At 32.8% G+C, this 15,863-nt stretch overlaps 3 protein-coding genes and 1 long non-coding RNA gene across 5 annotated transcripts; 3 read left to right on the top strand and 1 right to left on the bottom strand.

Moving 5' to 3' along the window:
- Positions 1 to 840: 840 nt before the first annotated feature.
- On the bottom strand, positions 841 to 4,478 carry LOC106668431 (peroxisomal membrane protein PEX14). Of its 2 annotated transcripts, none has more exons than XM_014397175.1 (5): positions 4,263 to 4,478; positions 1,879 to 2,025; positions 1,597 to 1,746; positions 1,298 to 1,521; positions 841 to 1,237 (listed from the first exon to the last, which is right to left on the bottom strand). In XM_014397175.1, the coding sequence occupies exons 1-5, from the start codon at positions 4,335 to 4,337 to the stop codon at positions 1,090 to 1,092; spliced, it is 744 nt and encodes a 247-aa protein (XP_014252661.1). In that variant the 5' UTR covers positions 4,338 to 4,478; the 3' UTR covers positions 841 to 1,089. The 2 variants fall into 2 exon arrangements, with proteins under 2 accessions (XP_014252661.1, XP_014252662.1); XM_014397176.2 differs by lacking the exon at positions 4,263 to 4,478 and adding an exon at positions 2,271 to 2,600.
- Positions 4,479 to 5,411: 933 nt separating this feature from the next.
- Positions 5,412 to 5,918, top strand: LOC106668405. Its single transcript, XR_001340746.2, has 3 exons — positions 5,412 to 5,569; positions 5,646 to 5,740; positions 5,815 to 5,918. It is a non-coding gene; the product is annotated as an uncharacterized LOC106668405 (long non-coding RNA).
- Positions 5,919 to 6,095: 177 nt separating this feature from the next.
- LOC106668527 (corepressor interacting with RBPJ 1) lies at positions 6,096 to 11,361 on the top strand. Its single transcript, XM_014397377.2, has 7 exons — positions 6,096 to 6,294; positions 9,352 to 9,446; positions 9,510 to 9,659; positions 9,722 to 9,822; positions 10,098 to 10,255; positions 10,346 to 10,443; positions 10,811 to 11,361. Exons 1-7 carry the CDS (start codon positions 6,223 to 6,225, stop codon positions 11,142 to 11,144), a joined length of 1,008 nt encoding a protein of 335 aa, XP_014252863.1. The 5' UTR covers positions 6,096 to 6,222; the 3' UTR covers positions 11,145 to 11,361.
- Positions 11,362 to 14,114: 2,753 nt separating this feature from the next.
- Positions 14,115 to 15,733, top strand: LOC112126652 (neurogenic differentiation factor 1-like). Its single transcript, XM_024226096.1, has 3 exons — positions 14,115 to 14,880; positions 15,273 to 15,471; positions 15,536 to 15,733. The coding sequence occupies exons 1-3, from the start codon at positions 14,756 to 14,758 to the stop codon at positions 15,731 to 15,733; spliced, it is 522 nt and encodes a 173-aa protein (XP_024081864.1). The 5' UTR covers positions 14,115 to 14,755.
- Positions 15,734 to 15,863: the final 130 nt, after the last annotated feature.

Below are 15,863 nucleotides of genomic sequence, written 5' to 3'. Positions count from 1 at the left end.
AACATGCAGAAGGCTGGCGATGACATCAGCAGTTTGTTGACTTCCCACGTTTTATTAAAAATAAGGTGGTGCTGGAATGTTTTACATTTTTAGGATAAAAAATACATTTATATAGCGACATCCTTGATTGCTTGACAATAACCGGTGGTTTTCTGCAGATCAATTTTGGGTAGTAGTCATTTGTTGGCATGCAGGATCTTAATCTTACCAATAATAAATGATTATATGATAAAGGACAAAAGCATTCAAAATAAGCTAGAAATTTGCCATATTGTCTAGTAAAAATTTTTAAATACGTTAACTGTGGGGAAACTTCTTTCTTCTGAAAGTATATAAGTATAGATGATTAAAGGAAGGAAAATACGCTTAAATATACTCTTACGGAAATTACTTTTTATTAATAATAATCTTTTTACAAATAAAGCTTACTCCCTGTTAAGACTAGATATAACCACAAAAATAATAATAAAAATAAAATTAAAAATTGTCAAATACATATATAACTGTGCACTAACAAAAATGAAACTTGATTGCTAATCAAGTGTATTTATGTATATTTATTTATGGTACATTAGAAAATAACAATGTAAATGCACTACATAATAAAATGAAGTTTGGGGTTTGGAATGTGGTTTATAGCTGGGAGCAACAGGAAGTTGAAGAGGTAATTGCTTGTATGGGTTCAACTGAGAAAATTACTAAACCACAAGACATGGACATGGCCTGCAGATATTAAACCATTTAAATTATAACAATAAAATATATAAATACCTTTGAAACAAAGTCCATATAATATAAACGATCAGTTTAAAATTGTCCTATCCAGAATAAGTACATTACTATTTTATAAATACTTTCTTTTATTAAAAAAAAAAAAGCCCATACACTCACTCCTAATCAATTGACCTAAAATGACTGCCATTATTAACTTGTTATTTATCAATTTTGTTATGCAATAACAGATCCTCAATTTGAAAACAATCATGTTTTTAGAAAAGTAAATTGATATTTTTGTCTTTTCAGTTAGTTAATAGAAAAGGAAGAAATAGAAATATCACAGAGGATCTTATTCTCTTTAACAAGTCTGGACTACTCTTTGATCATTTCTAAACTGGAGTCACTTCCATTTGTACCAGAGCCGACACCCTCCTCCTCGACTTCCTTCTCTTCGGAAGAAGCCATTTGCCATGCTGGGATGGAGAGAGGTGTTGCGACTGTTGTGCTCGGAAACTGCTTCCTTAAAATGTGAATAATAACAAATTTTAAGTGAATTAAACTTTAAAAATGTAGTTATTACCGATTCAGAAGTATTTTCTTTAGAGAAGCAAGTTCATTCTTGAGCTCTTCGAGTTGTCTGTTTAAGCTGTCAATTTTCTTCTCAGAGGCTTTCATCACCTCTTCCTTGATCTTGACAACGTCTAACTTTATGTCGGAGACTGAGGTTGTGATTAATTGGTCCAGATCAGAAATTCGAGTGTCTAGACTTTTCTTACTACCAAACAGGAATGGTGCAAGGTACTTCTGAAGTGGATTAATGTTTACTTGAATATTTTGCATTTTTTTAATATATATTATGAATGGCATAGAAGCTAATACCTTGTAAAACCAATACACAGCATAGCTAAGGGCACCAATAATAGCGATTGTATCTACAACATCACGGTACTTGGACCACCTTGACTGTACTGGCCATGGGGTCATGTACGGCTGTAGTACTGTAGTTTGATTTTTACTGTGTTCAAACGACTGCAATCAAATGTTTGAATTTAATTAAACAGAAAATAAACCTTTAAATAAATTCCCTAATAAAATTTGAAGTAAATATTACTTTGGCATACCTTGTTAAGTGAAAAATAACTGTTGGGACATCTTACTCACCCTGCTTTGGATAATCACCTGGGACTGCTTGACAGCCAGGTCTATTTCTGCATCCGAGAGGCCTTTTTTCTTCAGAAAGGCAACTTTTGACTCCATAGGGCTATGAAGAACATTTTGGGAGGAAAGAAATCTGGCTGCAGTCTTCACCTGACACACAATTGAATATTTGTAATTATTTCAATAGACATTCTCTCATTTCAAAATGTAAACGTAAAAGAAGATAAATTTTATTTTGGGGTTTTGAGCCCGCTTGAATAACAAAAATGTTGAAAATTTGGCACAATTTATGTTGAAATAAATATATAAATAGAGATTTAAATGTAATAGCATAAAAATAAATAAAATGTACCAAATTAAATAAGAAGGGAAAAATTAACAGAAATGAAACATACCGAAACAAAAAATTAACCATCCTCCTCCCTCTACCTTCAATTCAAAGATGGTGTGGGAATGCCTAACATATCTCCAGCTATGGGAAAATCTAAGCAGGTAAGTCTGATGAGAGTATGAGTACACGAGGGGATTGAAGGCAATGAACAGGCGGACAAATGAGCAAAAACAAAAACAGAAATAGACCTCACCACCCTTCGGATCAAAACTTCAAGTTAGCAAACCCCAAAGCTTGCTAAAAACGAAACAGCAAATGGATAGAGAAAGAAATGACCTCTCACTGAATGAATTCACGAGGTGTAAAAGAATCAAAGAAGTTCCTCAACATCTCAACCACAAAAACAAAAATCTACTCTTCCTCAGTAGACAAGAATTAAGGAAAATAATTGACCTTAATTACTTTAAAAGTTTGGAAATAAAAAATGGGTCAAAACACGATAGGTCAGTGATTCCCAAACAGTGCGCCAAAAAATTTTCTATAAAAAATATAATTTTTATATTTACAAAACACCTAAAAGTAAACCCCCCCCCCCAAGGACACAGTGGAATACTCGGGAATGAGCAGGCTGATCGTGCTGATAAAATGGGTACTAAAGAAGGATTTCCATGAGAAAAAGTGCCTCATAAAGATTAAGATTAGATATTAATAATCATTTAAAAGAAATTATAAGAAATAAATGATACAACACAAAAGATAACAAAGTGAGAGAAATGAAAACAAGTACTAGACAATGGAAAACAGCAATCTGAAAATACAGAAAGGAAGAAACAGTACTTGCTAGGTTGCGAATTGATCATTGAAGGATTACATATAGGCACCTGATGGCGAGGGAACCGCCACCTCAATGTTTATGCGGAGAGGTAGTAACTGTAAAGCATTTGCTACTTGTGTTCTGTACAAAATATGCGCCTCTACGAGTCAAATACAATTTGCCGCACAGCTAATGAGAAAATCTGGGTGACTGTCAAGAGATTACAGATGTACTGATGGAATTCTTATATAAAACTGAATTGATAAACTTAATTTAATTTTTGTGTAAATAACTTTATGTATGTCTAAATATAATGAAATTTAGGTAGCTTTAACCCTAGTGGTTGTTTGCCTATTTAGAAAAAAAAAACCTCTTGTAAAACCCTAAAAAATAAGACCCTGGTGGTCATCCTATCTCAATATGGATGTTAACGGGACAACTGCAATTGTGTATTTTATATTATTGCCCCTCTCCAAAAAAATTATTCACTTTTAAACTTTTATTATTTAGTGCATCATTTCTTTTCAAAAGGCAAGTTTTTCATAAAAAAGAGTAGTTTTGATTACTTTTTAAATAACATTGCGGGCACAATAAGAGGTTTAGATACGCTTTTCTGGACCGGAAATGAATTACTACTGTTATTGTAAAATTCACATTGAGATAGACCATTGTTTTGTCCTGGGACACCACAGAAAAATTCTAATGTACTAAGGGTGCTAGAAAATAATGTTTGAGAACCACTGCTATAGTCTTTTAGGTCGCACTAGAAGAAAGGGAGCCTGGTCAATTGCGACCTCGTATAATAGAGAAAAAACATTTTTTTAACAAGTTTTACACTCAATCTTGAAGCCATCATTAACGATGCTTTGGCAAGTATTAAAAACTACATGTTACAATAAGTATGGGAAACCTCTAATTCTGCACACAGGTTGTTCGATGATCAAGACCTGATCGCTGAGGATGGCAATCAACTAACAATTGATTATGGACAACTAGTATAAATTAAATCTGAATTGAATAGAGAGTATGATCCATTTTTATTTTATTCCATAAATTATCTTTAATAGCAGTTAAATGTCTTAAACAACACTGTTAGGAGTATTGTTTTTAATTAGTTTATATGCAAAATATATTGTGTGATGATAAGAATGAGCAGGCATTTTAAAATGCAACTATTCTTTCTTCGTGTGTGCGTAGAAAATTGTTAACTTTTTTCTGACTGTCATTAAAGCTTAAAATTACCAGATCTTCCCTAGGTGGGATAGGGATGTTGCTATCGATAACGCTTTCTTCCTTGACCTCTTCGCTATTCGACATTTTCCCAGAGGGTCGTCAATCGCGCTAGGGGATGAAATGGGCAATTTATAGATAAACTCAATGACTAGGCATAGTGCTTTTCTACCACTACTCGAACAAGATGAGAAAAACAAAAAATAACCTGGACGTATACAACCTCCCTAACACCTCCTCAAGGTCTCGATAGAGGCCATTAAAGTTTTGTAAACGTCAAACCGGTGAAATTTTTAATTTTTTTAAGGTCATAAATCAGCTTTAGACTATTTTCCCTTTATTCCTCTATTTATTTATTCATTATTATAATTTATTATTATTCTTACTTACGCACATATATATATATATATGCATATGTAATATATACATAAAACAATAATTAAAAATATGGATATGTTCAACATAACAAACAAATAAAATATTGTATTTGTCATAATATACATACATATAAAATATAAAAGAAGTGAGGAAGAATGATAAAAATTTAATGAAACAACAGAAATATATAAACAAATCCAATGCAATTGCCATGACCAATATATTTTAAAATGTTTAAATTGATGTAAGGAAAGGTAAAAACTGTCACAATGTAAAGACAGTTAATTACTCGTTTCCATGAGTCGAGGAATCAGACTAAATATAAAATAATTTTTATTATGATGAGATTTTGAAAGTAATATTTTTTGTCTGGTGTTACACAGTGGAACATGGAAATTTAGCAAATTGCCAGTAAGTTTAAACAAGAAAGTGAGAATAAATCATCACTGTACATTTTCTATTGAATTACATAGTATTTTCTGATGTGGCGACCATACAACTGAGCAGTATTCTAAAATGGGAATGACCATTGTCTTAAATACTACAATCATTGCTTCTGCATCCTCAATTTTTTTTGTGTTTCTACGTATGAAACATAAAATTTGATTTGCCTTATTAATTAGTGAGGTGCAAAGAGAGTTAAATATCAAGTGGTTTGAGTAGGTGATTCCAAGGTTTTTTTAATAGTGTTCTGCATGCCAAATTGGATTTCTTGTATAGCATAGTTGTAAAAGACAACACTATCTCCAAAACTATAACAAACAACCTTACATTTATTTTTACGTTTAATTTTTTGGCAGAAGCTCAGCATCATGAATGAAAATTATAGCAGTACAGACTTTCAGGTCGTCAGCAGAGGGAGAAAACAACTGAGTAAAAACAAGGAGAAATATCATTAATAAATACATTGAAAAGAAATGGGCCAAGTAACAACCCTTGAGGTATGCCAGATGGGACTTTTATTTAACTTAAGTTAATAAATTAAGTTTTACAATTTGATTTCTATCTTGGAAATAGGAGCTAAACCAGCTGAGGAGAGAACCATTTATTCTAAGGATGAGTGTTCGAATAAGGAGACAACGATCAATTTTATGTCTTGACAAAATCTAAATGTATTGTAGCAACCTGTTGATTAGTTGCGTAGTCTTGAAAAAGAAGTTTAATATTAATTATTTTTCTTTTAAAGACATTAAACAACATATACACAACACTAACTATTAAACAACATACTTACTTCATTTTTGTCATACCTAATAAGATGTTGAACGAGAAGGCGGGAAACTATATTGTCCAGGTATTATGTTTTAACTTAAATTTTATTAAAATAAAAAATTTTATTTGTACATATTGATTTTTATTATTTTTATATGCCAAATATTCTTATTATTACATTTTACTTTTAAATCTCTGAACGAAAGTTTGTTCAATATTGAATATCGATGATCGATGTTTTTCCCCCGACGGTCAACCTTACTACTAGTGGTCAGTGGGTTCTGACGTTCTGTTGACTGTTGTCGTTACTAACTTACTAGTTATTGTTCCTTCTTCAACTGTTCAGTCGTATCTCTCAGTTATTTATTACAAATAACCAATCATGGGAAAAGGCTTCAATAATTACATGTGCAAGAAATTCTTCCATCCTGCATCCCGGGACAATCTGAAAAGGGTGAGCATTGGGGGTTGGCGAATTTCCTTCCACCCTGAATTTTACGTCGCAGTTAACATTTCAATGTAGTATTTCAACTTTACGGGCTTGTTTTAATATTATTTTTATTTTATGTAATTCCTCGGATAGGGCTTTTGACCAACAAAGCCAGTTGGTTGAAGTTGTGCAAGAATAAGAGACTGCTTGTTTATTGTTATCCAGTTGGAAGTTGACACGATCCAAAACTGAAAATAGTAATAAAAAAAAGTAGCCGAACTAACAGTTACAAGTACAAACTATTTAACTACTAAAAAAACCAACTTATCAAAAGCCTTTTGATACTTACATGCCCAGCTTCCTTGGCTCCTTGTGGAGAGCGAATAGGCCTGATGCCCTAATGTTAACTATTCTTAAGCACAGATGCACATATATCTACATATACAGTTATAAAGATGTATTTTTTTAAACTCTTGATCTAAAACTCAAAAAGACCCCAGATGTAGATATGGTTTCAGGGTGTATTATACTGCGCCCTTTGAGAGCTATTGTTTCCCCCGTGCTCTGCCTAAAGCACATCGGTGAGTCCTATTTCATCAAGAAACTTGATTGGTAGGCCCGGTTTCAATGGTTGAAGCTCTTCTATTGGTCACATTATATATCCACAACATTTCTTCCTGTGGGCTAGTGTGGCTCCGCAGTTTGTTAGTAAATGTGTTGGTGTCTCTTTTGCCTCCTTGCAGAATCTGCATGTGCCATCTTGGATTATTCCAATTTTCTTTAAGTGTCCATTTAATTTGCAGTGTCCTGTTAGGAATCCTATTAGGATTCGCAGTTTGTTCCTGCTTCCCTTGACCCTCCCAAGAAGATTCTTGGATTGTCTGTGTCCAATGAGTGAATTCCGAAGTTCCCTCATTTTCTTTTTGTCCTGTCTGAGATACAAGTTGATAAGGTGAAGGGTTCAGGTCCTATCAGCGGTGTAGCAGCCCTCATATCAGGGTGTCTGCTTTCTCGTTGCCTTCTACTCCCATGTGTCCTGGGACCCAGCAGAGGCTGACTTTATTCTGCGTACCTAGTATATTTAGTTTGGTTTTGCAGTTCAGCACCGTCCTTGAACTAATGGTATTTGAGTTTAGTGCTTTGATGGCTGCTTGGCTATCTGACATGATAGCTATATTCTTGTTCTTGTACCTCTTTACCTAAGTTGAGTCGGGTACATCTTTCGATTGCATGAATCTCAGCTTGGAAGATACTGGTATATTTTCCCATGGGTTCTGAGTGTTTGGTTCCAGATGGTACACTAAAATGTAATTTGAAGAAATATGTACAAACATATTTTGTACATTGTTTTTAATATCTTACGATAAAGTTTGTATGGTGAGAAGATTGATGGTAGAATACCTCATCGATCACAGGTTGTAGAATTAACCTGTGATCGATGAGGTATAGAACCAGTTGAGTTCTAGAGTAGAGTGGGATCATGGTGAAACTGAAAATCAACTGAGCATAACTTGCTGCACCCTTCGTCATATTGTCTCTGCCTGTATATCTGTTCATACATGATAATAGGCACTCACGATACAGAAATTTTCAATTTGTGTTCAGTTAGAAGAAAATTATTGGAAGCATGAAATTCGAGGTCTTTCCAGTTATCTGCGCTTCTCATTATCTACAGTAATGCTTGGTATGTATCCTCTGTGGATGAGTACTAAATTTTTTTCTCCCAGTCACTATGGCCATCATTGTAACTGGAGCAGACAGGCTTAGTGAAACCAGCCAATCTGCCACTCAATATGAAATATTAAGTAGCAAAGAGTTGAGTCTGCATGTCATTTAAGATGAGGTTCCCGTTCTCGGGGAGGGAAAGCGTTATTTGTTTATGATGAACCGAAAGCTTGGTATGGGATCGGGCCAATTTGTCGACAAATTGTGGTTGTTGGGGATAATGTTTTAAACCGTAAATCAAAAGGATCACTTCACAAAAAAAAAAAATTCAAATTGACATTTTGTTTGAGGAGTTTTGATTGGAAGGATTGGACGTATTGGTTATTAGATATCTTTACGGAACCCCACAGTTCCCAGATTGATTGCAGTAATGTCTTGTTTTGCTTAGTTTTGATAGTAAAAACAGATTTTGTCCTAAAAGTTCATTGTGGTCCTGTTATGTTGTTGTGATTTAAGTCTTGTGTGGGGATTTCACATTAGCTTGCTGTTTAGGTATAGTTTAAAGTATTTAAGTTGAGTGGAACTCAGTAGCTCCTTGTGGTTTATCTAGTAATGGTTTGAAAAAACTGCAATACCTCAGCGCAATAATTTTATGTTACACCTGTCAAATATCAGACCTCCCCTGCAAATAGCTCTTATTTTAACTAATTTTGGGTTATATTTTCTAGTTGACAATTCTTTCCTAGTGTTTACCCGATGATTTTGAATAAGATTCCAATCCACTTAATATATTAAACTACAAAAAAAGAACTTTCATTGTTGCTTAGTTTAATTAATTTATTGGGTGGATGTATAGTGTTAGATTAACAGCAGAATATCCCATCAACCTTTACTTATGCTTTAGGTTTTATTTGTGTTAAGAGTGATTAACCGCAGAATCTAAATTTGATGGACAGCAGTGACAAAACTGAGGACTATCTACAAACAGCTAAAAAGTCCATGCCATTCATAATTGAACGTGATGCTGGCAGTGTAATTAATAATTACAAATACAGTACATTGATTGTAGATTCACCTTTCAAAAACACAGCCAGTAAATAATTAACAATTTTTAATCAATTTGATTATTTAACCAATATTAGAAATAATAAAACACATTTTAAGATAAATTCGACTTAACATTTGCTTCTCTTGTTGATTTAGAAACGCCCGTATTGAAGTCCAATGTTGAATTAAGTTGTTATTGCATAAAATAATCACACATTTTTTAAAATCTAAATGTCTGCTAATAGTGCCGTATTTCTACTTATCTCATACCCACATATAATTATAAAAAAAAGTATAAGCTAGGATAGGGAGATTTGTTTTTTAATATTTCTCATATGTCCATTAATTAAATAAAAAAATATTGTTCAGGTATGGATGGCCCAGCAGAAAGATGATGCTTACAAAAAGAAGCAAGATGAACTTAGGATGCAATATGAAAAAGAGCAAGATCTATACAACAACAAGTAATGATAGAAATTTTGTTATTTTCAAACATCTTATTAACATTTTTTTAAAATATTTTTCAGGGCAATGTTGAGTAAGGAAAGCAAAGATAAACTTAGTGTCAATTTCATGTATGAAGCACCACCTGGGGCAAAGAAGGAACGAGAAAAAGAAGATAACGAGCCAGAGTATAAGTTCGAGTGGCAGAGAAAGTACAATGCACCAAGAGAGGAGTAAGTGTCTTTTTTCCTAAGATTTAATTTGTCGTGTTATACTTATTTGGTAATTCTTGTAGCTATTGCAAAGGAGACTCAGAGATTCAGGACCAGCCATTTGGTATTTTGGTGAGAAATGTACGATGCATCAAGTGTAGGAAATGGGGCCATATCAACACTGGTGAGTTTATGTTTTATTTGTTTAAAAATTTCATTCTCTGATGGAAGTCACAATTTTCATAGTTATAAAGTTCAAATTGTTTTAATTTAGTGGACCAGTGGAAAATTTTACCCCCACAAAATGTATAATTTTTGGTTATTAATTGTTAGACTTCTTCAGAGATCGTGGAAATGGCATTCAGGTAAGCTTTGGACTAAAATCAAACTGTCAGCAGTATCAAATATTGATGATTATCATTTTACAAAAAGAATATTTATAAATTTTTATCTGTTTAGACAAGGAATGCCCATTGTACAACCAATCAACAGTTAGTGAAATTGCAACTGAATCATCTGATGCCCTTCAACTTTTAAGAGGTATGCGTGAAGATGGTTTAAGGTTGAAGAAAACTGCTCTTGATGCCCAGCAACATGTTGAAGTTCCAAGATACAAGGCAACTTTTCTTTTATAATTTTATTATTTATTTATTTTTTACAATGTATATGATGTTTAACAATTTTTCTTTTGTGAATAATTTTGGCAGGGTATGATCCCAAATGACAAGAATGATGATAAAGTTGATGATAAGGAAGTTGAATATCTCAAGAAATTGTCAAAAAAAGAAAAACTCAAACTTTTGAAGTAAGAATCTTTTTTCTTGTCTTTTGTTTCTTTAACTAAAATTTTGCTTATTATTATTATTTTTTTTTTTTGCAACTACATAATAATGCTATACTCTTTAACACATATAACCATATAAAGCTATAGTTAATCATGTACTATCCAAATTATGTTTTATTTTTCCTTTTTCTCTTCTTATTTTTAAATAAAATAATTTAGTTTTTACATTTAAAATTATTTGTTATATTTTATTTTATATGTGCTTGCTTTTTATAACACGGCACAGTCTATTATTCAGTTTTTAAAGATATAAAGTATTTCCATTTTAATTATATTTTAGTAGATTAAAATTCTCAAACAAATTCTCACATTTTACTTATTTCTAAAGGAAACTGGAAAAACTCGAGAAGAAAAAGGCAGCAGATTCTTCTGACACAGATGAGAGCTCAACAGAGTCGTCCGAGGATGACCGCCGGCATGAGAAGAAAAAGAGTAAGAAGAAGCACTTGAAAATTAAAAAGAGGAGAGAAGATGAAGATTCTGACTCAGATGATGATGAGGACTCAAAGAAGGAGCGCAAAAGGAGGTACAAGAAGAAAAGTGCGCTCAAGACTAAGAAACGAAAATGTAAATCCAATGACTCTGAATCTGATTCAGAATCAGACAGTGAGCGGCGGAGAAGAAGAAAGAAGAATAAAAAGAAGCACAGAGAGAATAAGTAAAAAATGATAACATTATTAATAACTTAAACAAAATTTGTGCATTATTATTGGAAATATGCTTTAAAAATCTATGCAATTTTTTAAAACTATAATTATATTTTTTCAAAATTTTAAATCTTATTTTCTAATAGGTAATCGTGTCAATCCTTTTTTTATTTTTATTTTTTTATTTCATTGATAAACATATACAGTATTTGTTAAGTATCCAGTTGTAATTTAAAAAATAAACCTTAAATTGACTATCCCAGGCAAAGTATTTCTCATATTTTTTTCCACCCTCTCATCAACAATCATACATTTACTACATTATTTTTAACACAAAGGATAGGACGAACTTATATTTTTGAAGTTCATTTAAAAAATAATAATAGAAAATTTATTAATTTTCACATGTAAAAGAAAAACAACTGACTGATTGACCATTTATTTTCTAAATTAGTAAAAATGATCAAAAAACATTTCTATAAAATAATAGAACGCATGCAAAAAATATGAAGAAGAATATAAAAAGAATGCATATGTGAATCAGAATGTGATGCGAGGTAGACAGCAGATGCCAGTAGCCTATACTCGTCCAGAGCGGAAGTCCAAAGCCCATGGTTTGTAAAAACAGTATGTAAGACATCGTTATACTTGTCATATGATCTGGTGACTCCGAATGGGTGAATTGGTAGAGCGGGATGCAGCCGAAAGCGATAGCAGCACTCTTCAGCATCATTCCCGGGACCAGGATGTATGGCAACATCGGTGCTGGTTCCAGTAAATTGAAGACTTCAATAGTGAAATTCGGTTCTGTGAATAGCACGATTGAGTACACTCCTCCTATGTACAGGCTGACTGTATCTTTGTTTTCTGTTGTGTTGTAGCCAATGAATCTGATTTTGTACCTGCCACCTTTTATATTAAAGAACTTTCTATTTTCTTGGTATTCCATTTCAACTGTTGTGTCATACAAATTTGTCGTTGAATCTATAATGTTGAAATCGCCGACTATATTCTCATCAATGGAAATAGCAAATGTGGTCGGCATTCCTGGGCAGTTGAAACCCTGTGGGGACGAGTATATAGGATCGGGTCCATCTAATTTTCGCACACCGTTTTCAGTTATAATGTAACTCATAGATTTTGCTGTTGTGATGTCTATCACATCCGATAGTATTTCATGTCCATAAGAATATGAAAGATTCATGGTTAATGACATGTTGAGTCTTCCGATGAAGAGACCTCTTTCTTTTAAAACGTGTGCACTGAAAAAACTCGAGTTGATACTCAGCGCTGCAGGGATCCCGTTGTAAATCAGAACTTGAGCCATGGTGAATGATGGGAGTTGGTTTATTTTCTCTATTTCCAATTGTATTATGTAAGCCCAAATCAGAGCACCTCCCAAGAACAAGTACGATATCAGCATTAACTTTAATTGTGTGATTTTCAAGTGTACAGATTTGAATTTATCGAGAAGAGGTAATATCAAGTATTTTACTGCCAGGAGAAAAACACTCGAAAATAAAGCTTCTAAAGGAGTGTAATGCGGCCTTAAACTAAAAAACTTTCCAGCATGTAAATATTGAAATTGTTGGTAAAACACTTTGTCCAGTAAGAACTCGGCTGATCCATATCCTATGTAAGGCAAAAAGAGAAACACCAAAACGGCAAACTGTTTTCCAGTGGTTAGAGCATAGCGGGAATTGGGATTGAATTGAACCTCTTTATGTGAGTGTGGTTGCTCAGGCCATTTTGTCTTCTTATTAAACATCTCCAATATCGTTTTATAAACTGCTACTAATGAATAAATCAGAGTGTTGTTCACCATTGATAATTGAGGGGGCGTTTGCACCATATTAGACTTCATAATAAAAAATGTTCCAACATAAACCATGCTTGAAATAGAAATGACAAAACCGTTCATGAGTAAGTAGGTTGTTTCAAATGGGACCAGGGCGACAAGACCATGGACTAATATTGCAAAATACCTCATCCATATGCACCAGAAGATAAACGTACTAAAATTTTCACTTCTTTCTACCTGTGGATCTTGTGCAAACAAGAATGCAAGTCTTGTGCCTCCAGCCAATGTAAAAACAGCGAATGTATATTGCAGAAGCATTAGAATTCCTTTACGTGTTTCAACCATCACTGTTGGGATACTAGCAACGGAACAAAACAGAGGTACAATACAAAAAAACAATAAACTTATTACCATTAGTCTGTATTGACTTATAACAGCATCAGCTAGCCAGCCAATAAAGATTGCAAACAACGCTCCAATGTAAAACTGAATTTCTATTAAATAATATGATTCGATCGGAACCAGCCCAAGGCTATCGGCATAGCCTGTCCTTAAAAGCTGGGAAGCACTTTCTCCGACATATTGGAACAAAAATTCACCAGCCACTAACATTCGCAATTCTGGCCCCCAGGTTAACAAATTTCTTAAGGAACTGGCCACTATGCGAACTGTATTACCATGTTCAGATAGCGTATCATTTTCATTACCTGCAAGTCTTGACTGTTGATTGATATTTCTATTATGTTTCTTACGTATGGCCCTCTTGTCACGATGAGTTGAGATTTCCTCTTGGTGAACTCTTGGTGGTTCACGTTGGGAGGAAGCCTGCGACATTTTTTTTTCTGGTGTTCTCTTATCTGGCATTTTAAATGGATTTAAAAACATTGAAATAAAAAAAAAAAAAATTGACGAATAAAGGAGTAATTCTATAATACAATCTGTCTTTAAACTTTGTATAGAAATGTTAAAAATATACACTAAAAAAAGGAACAAATAATTTTTTGTTTATAAGGCATATAACTTTCATATGTTTTATAATATTAACAGTTGTATTTTACTTTAAAGCATTTGGCTCTTACATCTTTTAAAGATTTTAAAATTATGTATGCAATTTTAAATTGCAAAGTGTAAATATTTAACTCTTAAGATAATTGAAAAACTCCAAACTTAAGATATTGGAACTTTTGTAAATCATTGATTTTTAGAGTTTTTGAGGTGTAGATCCAGTTTTAGCATGATAGTGAGATAAAAACCATCTAGGAAACCGGATGCCCTTTGAAAATATGTTAACTGTTTTCAGAAATTCAACATTGGTTCTATTAAGTCACTTCACAGTATAAAGTGTCACAGATAATGCCAATAAAAATATTTAAAAAAAGTATCTGTATGTTTACTCTAATGAGAATTGAGTATGGTATTGACCTTTGATGATAGATACCCAAGTAAAGAGCTGGCCATAAGGCCTCAACTCGTTTGCCCAGCTTTTTACTAAATGAGAATTTCTTCGAACAAAAAGTTTGTTTTTTGAAAAGTTTTCCCAATGTATTTTATAAAAATCTAATGACATTTTAACTCTTACTGTGTGTTTATACAATCAGTGAAACCAAAATAGGCGTAACCAGTTTTGATCTAGATAACGAAGTATAAAAAAAATATCAATACAAACTTTTATGTATACATGTGAATACAGACAGTTTTGACAAAATGCGACATCATTGTTCAGCTAATAACTGAAAGGGAATCGATAATGTCAATAAGGGAAGATAACAATGATTAGCCCTTTAATTAAAGACAACCCAATCCCGAAATCTTTTATTACAACAAAATGAATAGACAGAGAAGAGGTTCATGCCAAAAGTTTAAGTTATTAGATTTGAGAAGATCAACAGCCAACGCAAGAGAGAGAAATCGCATGCACAGCCTTAACGCTGCACTTGATAAATTAAGGAGGTCAGCTTTATTTCTGTCATTTTGATTTTATTTATTTAAATTTTATGTTAACTGATAATGCTAGCAGGGATTTAATTTTTATAAAAAATATAAATAATTGGTTTAAACAATTAAAATAAATAAAGTATAAAGTTTAAAAAAAAAGATTTAATGTTTTTGACATGTTTTGAAACTGATGAAAGCCTGAAGCCTGTTTGGAATAGAAAATTCACAAATGTATACATTTCATTTAATTGAAGGACAGTACATCCTAATATGAATAATTAAATTATTAGAAAAACTGATGTATGTATTAGAGATTAGCAATAAGACCAGCATACCAAAAATATAAGTACATAATAGCAAATGGGAAAATTTCTTGTCTTTGTAAAAATAATATTTATATATTTTAGTCATCTTCCAGTGGATTTAGAAGATCAGCAGAAGTTGTCAAAAATAGAAACACTTCGTGTTGCCTGCAATTACATAAAAGTGCTCAGCGAAGCAATTTTCACCCGTTCACCGATCTGCCCATTTTACCTAAATAAATACCTGAGCAGTGGACTGACCCAAGGGAGAGGAAATCCGAATAGGAAGTCCCTTATGGACAATGTATGGGATCATCGAGTTGTAAAAATTTAAATTAAACAATATTTCAATCGATTTTACATTTCAGGGTAATAGAAGACAAATTGTTTTTAAGGAAAAAATCACCGAGGCGGGGCAAAATTCTTCTTGTTGTCATTGCCCTTCTGGGCAAACAGCTTTAAACAACAATTATGACAGTCAAATAAAAATTTTAGACTGTCGTTTTGTAGAAAATCACTTGGCAAACCATCAATGTTTAGATGTAAGCTGTTTAAATTTCAAATAATTGATATTAAAACTAATATATCCCCACATCCTTCAGTGAGGTGAAAAAACTTAATAATATAAATAACTAAATGCAATGTCATATTACATTAAAAAACACAAAAATGTATAAAGTTGATTGTAACTGATGA

Source organism: Cimex lectularius, unplaced genomic scaffold (assembly GCF_000648675.2).
Source record: "Cimex lectularius strain Harlan isolate CLEC.00 unplaced genomic scaffold, Clec_2.1 scaffold144, whole genome shotgun sequence".
In the NCBI taxonomy this organism is placed as follows: Eukaryota; Metazoa; Arthropoda; class Insecta; order Hemiptera; family Cimicidae; genus Cimex; species Cimex lectularius.
Note: the sequence above shows the minus strand (reverse complement) of the source record. Positions and strands in the feature narration are given on the sequence as shown.